Source organism: Sinocyclocheilus anshuiensis, unplaced genomic scaffold, assembly GCF_001515605.1.
Source record: "Sinocyclocheilus anshuiensis isolate Anshui unplaced genomic scaffold, SAMN03320099.WGS_v1.1 scaffold726, whole genome shotgun sequence".
NCBI lineage: Eukaryota > Metazoa > Chordata > Actinopteri > Cypriniformes > Cyprinidae > Sinocyclocheilus > Sinocyclocheilus anshuiensis.
This window is the reverse complement of record NW_015542365.1, coordinates 1,141,791-1,151,219: the sequence shown is the minus strand read 5'-3', so window position 1 is coordinate 1,151,219 and position 9,429 is coordinate 1,141,791. Positions and strand designations below refer to the sequence as shown.

Below are 9,429 nucleotides of genomic sequence, written 5' to 3'. Positions count from 1 at the left end.
GTGTGACAAACATGCAAAAAAATAAGAAATCAGGAAGGGGGCCAACACTTTTTCACACCACTGTATATAATTTTTATTTTTTTTTAAGAAATCCATTCCTAGACCCCCTAAATAATATATCATTATTTGAAGGATAATATAATTTGTTTTTTGGTTTGAATAAATTTTTTAAGCATGTCAACAGATAACCATGTACACCATGTATAATATATAATGTGTGTATACACACACACACCACTCTTTTTTTTTTTTATCTATGACCCCCTGAGCATTTTAATAGTATTTATAATACCACTATCAACATATATTTACATATCACATTGCAGCTCAAAGTTCACCTTGGAGTCAATATGTTGTTTTATAATGCCATGTGAGTTGATTACATTTCCACCCAAGGTCAGTCAGTTATCACACACTTGACAAGCAAATCAATAACACAGAGATAATCATGGCAACAATGCTGTCCAAATGTGAAGCACCTTACATCTGATAAGGGAATAACTATGCTCTAATCTAACTCCAACCTGAAAATGTCTGTAATTATACTTCGATACCTTACTGTTCTTACCAAATCTTCTCCTAAAACTTTTTTGATTGTATTTTGTTGCTGCATCATTCACATAATCCTACGATAATATATCAGACCTTTCAGGGATAAAAGAATGATTTATGGCGGAACAAGTTAGTTTGGCTCTATTATCATAGTGCTTCCCTCTGCCACAGTCACAGAGTTACTCAATGCACTTGATGGTGCACAATGTCAGCGCAGGCAGAGAAGCTAGAACTTGAAGAGCTTGACAAAACTTTGCTAAAGAAGAACGAACCCAAACCTCTGGGCAAGTACGAGAGAATAATCCAGCCATGTGTTGCCGAGCTGGTGGGCACAACATTTTTTGTCTTTATCGGCTGCGTGTCTGTCATTGAAAATGTGGAGGCAGCAGGACGACTACAGCCTGCGCTTGTGCATGGATTGGCAGTGGCTGTGCTGGTGGCATGTATGGCAGAAATAAGGTAAGAATTCTTCTTTTTTTTTTTTCTTTTTTTTTTATATATATTGTATGTATTGCTTAGCTTTTTTAAAAATGTTTTAATTATTTATGTACCAAATATTTTTGTATTTATATACAGTATATTACATTTATTTAATGTGTAATAATCAAAAGACGTTTTCGCTTTGATTGTTATTTAGCCGATGCTTTACAGTACATTTATATTCAGTCGTATTGTATTCAAAACTATTCTAAGATTGTCAAGAATTGTCAGGACACCAAATTTTGGGTTTGCTAACTGGTTTTTGAGTGCCAAAAGTGATTTTCTGCATCCGTTTCATAAACATCCGTTTATGTTTCACCTGAATGTTTTTTCTCTCTCTCTCTGCAGCGGATCACATTTTAACCCTCCATTCACCATTGCTATCTGGTTATGTGGTGGAATTCAGCTGACGATGGTTATTCCCTACCTTATCAGTCAGCTTATCGGAGGTGTGCTGGGAGCTGCAATGTCAAAGGTGTGAACAAGAATGCATTTATTACACATACAGAATATAACATTGTTACTTCCCACAACGCCAAACACTACTCAACAGACAGATATATTTTGAAGGTTATGACATCACGCGAGAACTACATGAATGCTACCGGAGCGGCCTTTACTATTCTTAAATCTGATGAGCAGCTGGGGAAAGTTGTGTTTGCTGAAATGGCCATGACGTGTCTAGTAACTATGGTAGTGCTGCTGGGAGCTGTCAATGGAAAGAGCAAAAGTCCCCTGGTGCCCTTCATGGTGGGCTGCACTGTTATCGTCAATATTCTGGCAGGGTGAGTCTGGAGCAAAATAAATCTTAATAACCTACATCTTCAGTTTTACGTATGTTTACGTAACATGTCTGCTTTGTTAAAATGTTCGTCTGTCTGAAATATGTTATTTTATTTAATAGAGGAGACGTTTCTGGCACCTGTTTGAATCCTGCAAGAGCTTTTGGACCTGCATTGATGGCTAACTACTGGACTTATCATTGGGTTTACTGGGTCGGTCCGATAGGGGGAGGTCTGGTGGCGGCTGCTCTTGTGAGGTCAGTTTGCCTTGATATCAAATCTGCCATTCATTGTTGAGGTCTAAGAAATCATTTTTACAGCAGACTGTTACTTTATTATTTTAACAGACTTCTGCTTGGAGATGAGAAGATACGAGTTATACTGAAATGATATTGGAGCACCTCAGCGTGTCAAAACCTCTCAATTCATGATGCCATCCTTACTTTTAAACAGTCTGAATATTTCATGTCTAACCTTACAGCACATATTGCATTTAAAACTGTGAATTAGTGTATTTGAGTTTTATAAAAAATTACCAACCCTTTATCTTTTTTTCCAGTATATGTCAGTAAATTGTCTTTTGAGAATGTTTTACATAAAAGAGCATGTTTTGTCTCAGGCTGTAGTCTACAATTCACTCTATTTCATATTCTTATATTATCTCTGTGTTAGTATTGCAATTTATAGTATAGTGTAGTGCAGTATTACATTATAGAACAAAGAAAAAAGTGTAAACAAAATCCAACAAATATCTAAATGCAAGATTTTTTGGCAGACACCAAACAAATGAAGTCCACTGTCCACTATATCAGGGGCACCCTATCCCATTCCCAGAGATCTACCTACCTGCAGAGTTCAATTCCAGTCCTGATCAAACATACTTGTTGTATGTATCAAGTGCTCCTGAAGATCTTAATGAGTTGGTTCAGTTGTGTTTGAACTTTGCAGGAAGGTAGATCTCCAGGAACAGGACTGGGCACCCCTGCAATATAGTCACACTTTATTTTAAGATTCTCATTATTAACTACAACTTTTGCCTCAGTAAACTCCTAATTTGCTGCTTATCAATAGTTAGTAAGGTAATTGTTAAGTTTAGGTATAGGGAAGGATTAAGCGGTCTAAAATGGTCATGAAGAATAAGGCATTGTTATGTGTTTTGTATGTAGTAATAAACAGCCAATATGCTAGTAATATGTATGCTAGTTAATAGTGAGAATTGGTTCTTAAAATAAAGTTAAAATAAAATTAAGTTGTCACAAGGGCTCAGTGGATATTTAATTATTTCAGTCAAATGTTACACTATTTCTATGTGATTTTTCGAGACAAAATATTGTTAGTATCTCCCTATATGTGAAATAGTTTGTAGCCTATAATGCCCGTCTGCCCATCTGGTGTTTGTGCATGCGGCTCCTTGATAAAGAGTTGTTTTTTTTTCTCTCTCTTGAGACAATCAAGATATCAGCTTTGAATGACCGTAAATGCCCTATCCAAGACTCATGTGAGTCAAAGCTTCTGGCGCATCTCACGCAGTAGACCTCATTCATACTAGATGATGGGTTTTTTTTCTTCGAATTGCGGACTATATTTTAATGCTTTTATGCATCTTATATATATATTATATATTTGAATATATATTATAAATAATATATATATTATAAAGTAAAAGTATGTAATTTTTATATATTAAATCTAATTGCAAAATCCTACTTGTAGTCTCTAAATAAACCTTGCCCATCTACTTTGTACAAAAAAGTACACAAATATTTTTTATGAGCTTAAAGAAACAGAATGGATAGCTTGAACATATCCTGATGTGCCAAAATGATCAATTGAATGGTTTATACAAGCAACAGGCTTAACTTTAATTCACAGCCCTGTCTGCTGTAAGTTTGGTGAGTTTAGTGTTTCACAATTCTAACGGAATTCATATGATCCCATATTTATATAGATTCGTGTTTTAGATTTGCTTGTATTTCAAATTAATTTAGATTTTGCTCTGCGTCAGGGAAAAACAATGCACAGGATAATTGTCTCCAGGTTTGCTTGTTTTTTTATTGACATGTTGCTGACCAAATCGACAAAACAACATTCAAACTGCTTAACACATATCAAACTGGTTAACGATATTTGTCAGACAAAGCCAGGGCCAGTCTTACAAGGAACTTGTCCATGGCCAGGTGGGCTTCAGGTGTGAAGTCATCAGGGAAGAGTATGGCCAACACCACAAGAATGTTGTGGGACAGGATCTGTTAAATGAAGATTAATAGACACCATTTTAAAGACAAATTCATAATGAGATCTATGAAAGTATGGCTAAATTATTAATAAATAGCGTCAGACACACAGCAGTATATTTACCCTGAAGTTAACAGGATCAACTCTCAGCTGAAAGGCATGCAGCTCGCTAAGAGTGAGCAGGCCGGCGAAAAGGTCATCGATTTTCTCAACAGCCAAACCGATTCCAGCGACGACCTTCCTTCCATGCTTCCTCACAGGAGCAGAGCCGGGGCTCAGGTCGCTCCAGTGAGAGAAGTAGGTCTTGGTCTGAGGGTAGACATAGAGCATTCTGCAAAATGGTGGTGAAAAGCCGATTTATTCAGAGCGTTAGATCTGCAAAATATGCATTAGACATTCTATAGAAAAAAAAAACTGGTTTGACTTACCTGGACAACGCCTCGTTGCCGATATCCTCAGCCTTTGGGGAGATCTTAGCCCAGAGGGCCTTCACAGTTGCTTTGTCATTAGCAGAGAGGCTCATTTTGAATCAATGTCTGAAATGAGCAGTCGTGCTAGGGTCAAATGACTTACCCACCTAAACGTTGGTCCTCTTTTTAAGCGCTTGTAGTTGAGTGGGCACACCCAAGATACAGCCTAATTGCGTGTCAGATTGAACTCCTGCCAGTTAACACTGAAAATTGACGTGATGCCCATTTTTATTTTTTTTGTTTTAGGGAGAACGTGATGATACATGCGTGCACACTTGAGTCACAAGACATAAACAGATCCTAATCAATCCAAGTCCGCATCTTCAGTTCAAGTAACCCCACACAACATGATTTCACTAATAATTTATTCATTAAAGGGATAGTTCACCCAAAAATGAAAATTCTGTGATTAATTACTCACCCTCATGTCGTTGCAATCCCGTAAGACTTTCGTTCATCTTCGGAACACAAATTAAGATATTTTTGATGAAATGTGAGAGCTCTCAGACCCTGCATAGACAGCAACGCAACTGTAATGTTCCCAAGTCCAGAAACGTAGTAAGGACATCGGTAAAACTGTCCATGTGACATCAGTGACATCAGCGGAAGACGTAACTCGGGGGAGAAGAATTGTTAAATAAATTGTTATTTTTGTTTTCTTTGCGCTCAAAAAGTATTCTCGTAGCTTCGCAAAACTGAAGTTGAGCCACTGATGTCACATGGACAGTTTGACCGAATGCCTTACGGGTTTGGAACAACATGAGGGTGAGTAATTAATGACAGAATGTTCATTTTGCGGTGAACTAACCCTTTAAGTTAGTACGTTAGTTAGTTTAGATCTTAGTAGCTATGACCCTTTATGCTCGTGTGCTTCCTGCACCCAAAATTATTTTATGCTCTTTTAATTAATTTATTACAAAACAAATACATAAATAAATAAACGGCCAAATACAGTTTATTTTAAGTGCTAATTTAGTTTAATTTAGTTGTTAGTATGTAATACAAACGGTCCATTATGCTCATGCACGTCTCTACGCGCTGGTTTTACTCTTCATACGATGTTCATCACCTTTCATTCTTGCAGAACTGCGTTAGTACTAGCCTATACCTGCTGATCTATGCCAATAAATGTTAGAAAAATAATAATGATAATAATAATGATTATTATTATTACTAAATAAAAATGATAATAATTATTTTTATTATTATATATTATGTATATTTGTACTTTTTACTACTATTATTACTTTTTAATATATTATTATTTCACAATATATTATTATTATTATTATTATTAATAAACGTACATTTGTTTTGTTACAGGGCATATATTGTGGAGAAGAAGAAAAAAAAACGACCAAAAGAGGAACTGAGGGCACAGTTCTTGATTATTCAGATTTTTTTATATTATTATTTTGAATTGATTTATAAATCATTTATTTCATTTATTGGCTCTGAAATATTGCATGCCTGGTGAATCGATAAAGTGGCCACACCCTTTTAATTTTGTATTTGACGAGACTGGATTTTTCTATTTTTTTACACACAGGCAGTTCATTTTGAGATTACGTACGAGGAGAGTCTGTGAGTAGAGATAAGGCAGAGTCGTTTTGAATGCACGTATGTGCATGAGATAACCAGGAGCTGAGATCACAACAATAATTGATAGTCTTTAAAAGTCATATTTCCCAAGGATTTAAACAATTAAATAAAGATTTACTCTACAATCCTATACGTTTACGGTTTAACCTGCAAAGACATTATCATTGCCATACTATGCTGATTCTCCTTTTAAGCGTCATAAGTTTTTTTTCTTTTCATAAAAAGGGGATGTATGTTATGCTACAAGTGTTTTACCACTTGCATTAAAATGTTGTCTAACTTCAAGAGCGATGCAAACGTGCAAAATCCCTACAGCGTCCTGCCCACGAGAAGTTCCAGCCAATCAAATGAGCACTCTTGTACTGGGGATGCCAGGAGCGACCTAAATCCAGGACATTTTCAGCAATCTGAATTATGAGGACGCTGGCCCCAAAGCTTTGCAGAGGTATAGTGCCCATTAGGGCTGCACAATTAATCGAATTTCTAATCGCGATTACAATTATGGATGCCACAATTACGTAATCCTTCAAAGTCCACTTATGTTATTCTGCGTGCTTAAAACAGTCCCTATATTTTATTACTTTTACATAAATGTATCTAAGAAGAGTCCCTATAGTCTACAGCATTAAGTAATTTTCCTCTATTCAATTTACATTTACCAGAAAATTTCAAATCTTGAAATCTATATCAACACTCAGCCCTAGGTTGAGTAAATCTAATGAAATCATCAAAACCCATCACACAAATGGATACTTCTGCTAAGCTTAAACCATTAGTTGATTTTCGTTACGGTGTGTTGATCTTCTCACTAGCCTCATGGACGTCCCACCTTCACCAGGGTGACTCTTTGTGAGCCTTTGCAATGGGCTTTCCCTCGTTGGAAAGGGAGGGTCGTTACTAGCACGCCCTTGATCCCTCACTTTCTTGAAGTGTGGGGTTGATGAAACTGGTTGGTGTAGTTTAAGTTGAGAAACTTGAATGCAGGTTACAATCACCAACCATTTTGCTGATCATTGCAGATCTTTTCCTAAGATCACAGCAGCACATTTGCTGGTCCTTATTGATGGAGTGAATCAACACCCTGGCATTGATAGAGCTGCTGTCACCTGTGAATGGAGACCTTAAGTGTTTTTGTTAGTCACCAACATATAACTCATAGGCTTGTCTGGCCCTGTTGTCGTTCTGGTGTAACCTGTGAAAAGTACATGTGGGATGAAAGCTGTCCTGGCTTCTTTTTGGGCTCCCATATTTTCATTGCCATCAACAGGCATAATGAATTTCAAATTTAGACAATTCAACTTTGTTTTCTCCTGGCTTTACAAACTGGGACCTATTATCACCAGATAATTTCTCCAGCACACTAAACACTTCACTCTGTTATACAGCCCTTTTTACCTGGAAAACTCTCAACCCACTTTGTTCATGTTAGCAATAACAAGACCATATCTGATACTTTTGACACAACACAATATAAAATCAGTCCAATGAAGTCCATCATGCTGAAATGTTAAAACAGAACATTAGGTTTAGGGTGGACAAAGCAAACTTGCTTGCTTTGCCTTCCCATGTTAAGTGCTGCGCAAATGTGGCCTTGTTATATTTTTGCCACAATAATAACCGTGATATTGACCAGCATACTTAATCCAATTCATCCATGGCCATTATTTTATTGGGCGTATTTTGCCCTGTTGGGCCCACTTGATACATTTTAAAAACAGCTGTTTTGATGGAATGATTTATTTGTCTTAGTGTCTCTTCAAACATTATCTTTCATTCCATACAACACCACCACACACTTTCACACTCCCCTCTGGCCAGAGCTTCATAACTTTTGTCTGCTTCAGCAGATTGTGAGCTGAGTGGGGACCATATATATCAATATGCCAAATCCAGCCCAGACTTGGTCACTCAGTCTCGTTCTCCTTCAACACAATGCACAAGCTCTATTTTAGTCAACATAAACCAAAATCATAGAATCTCATCTCTGCAATGGATCAACTTTTCATGCTGTCTCCCAGGGATATGGGATATAAATTCTAGACGTCTTCAGATACACTGTATATTTAAACACGTGCAGTTAATATCTTATTATTTATAATATGACAATTCTGGATTCTATTTATTTATCTATTTCAAAAAATAATAAGTTCAAAAATCTCAGGATAATCAATATTGATCTATTGAACTTATTACATTCTTCAAACATTTCTCAGTCTTTAGTTTCAATCATGTGTCTAATTTATCACATTGAATAAAAAGTTCCTTTCATTCAAATTTCAAGGCTAAACAGTTTCAGTGTGGATTATTATTACACCAGCAGGGAACCCATGATGATTAATCAAGCCCCTGTGGCAATCCTGTCATTCATTTATAGCCATAGCCATATAACCCTACACTTTGCATTAGACGATACACGGGATTATCATGTTTGTTATTTATTTGTTTGCTCTACACTCTTAAAAAAAGGTGCTTCACGATGCCATAGAAGAACCTTTTTGTCTAAAGGGTTCCATAAAGAACCTTTAACATCTGAAGAACCTTTCTGTTTCACAAAGGGTTCTTTGTGGCGAAAGAATATTCAGATTATAAAAAGGTAAGAAAGAGATGGTTCTTTAAAGAACCTTTGACTGAATAGTTCTTTGTGGAACCAAAAATGGTTCTTCTATGGCATCGCTTGAAGAACCTTTTGAAGCACCTTTATTTTTAAGAGTATATTTGCTCTGAGATTTCCCCACTCCAGTTTCGTATTCTGTGTCTCAGGCACCTATTGCTCTATGCCACCCGCGTCAGACGTCTCCGAGGCGGTTTCAGCTCACAATGCTGAATTTCCAACCTCAGCTCACTACGCTGACTTCACAATCAATCTTGTTCTTGATCAGTCCCAGTGACTGTCGCCATACAGCCTCAGCTCACTACGCTAAGTTCAGTTCACTACACTGAATACAGAATCTCTGGTAATTGATCTCACTTGATCGATTAAAACTAGTTGAAAAGATACTCTTGATCACCAACATTCGATCTCAATCTTCTTTTTAGAAAATAACTCCTGATCAATTACTGTGACTAGTCGATTTCAATTTTGGTCTGAAAAATACTCTTAATCGACTAGGAGCAAACACAGACCTTGCCGGCTTAAATGAGTTTGACTCAGAACAAACATCCCAAAGTTGAAAACCTAATGTCTGCTACCATTTTTTCTCTTGATTGCCACTGAGTTCTTTTCAAAATGATGCCAGTGGTGTTCCTCTGGTGTTTAATGTAAATCATTTTCTAAGTAGCCAGGACATCTAAGAAACTAAAATAACATT

General features: G+C 36.6%; 2 protein-coding genes across 2 annotated transcripts; one reads left to right on the top strand and one right to left on the bottom strand.

Moving 5' to 3' along the window:
* The first annotated feature begins 745 nt into the window (after positions 1–745).
* On the top strand, positions 746–2,350 carry LOC107692107 (aquaporin-8-like). Its single transcript, XM_016491012.1, has 5 exons — positions 746–1,011; positions 1,381–1,507; positions 1,603–1,817; positions 1,937–2,071; positions 2,162–2,350. Exons 1-5 carry the CDS (start codon positions 758–760, stop codon positions 2,202–2,204), a joined length of 774 nt encoding a protein of 257 aa, XP_016346498.1. The 5' UTR covers positions 746–757; the 3' UTR covers positions 2,205–2,350.
* Positions 2,351–3,868: 1,518 nt separating this feature from the next.
* LOC107692106 (hemoglobin embryonic subunit alpha-like) lies at positions 3,869–4,641 on the bottom strand. Its single transcript, XM_016491011.1, has 3 exons — positions 4,478–4,641; positions 4,173–4,380; positions 3,869–4,060 (listed from the first exon to the last, which is right to left on the bottom strand). Exons 1-3 carry the CDS (start codon positions 4,570–4,572, stop codon positions 3,932–3,934), a joined length of 432 nt encoding a protein of 143 aa, XP_016346497.1. The 5' UTR covers positions 4,573–4,641; the 3' UTR covers positions 3,869–3,931.
* Between the last annotated feature and the right edge of the window lie 4,788 nt (positions 4,642–9,429).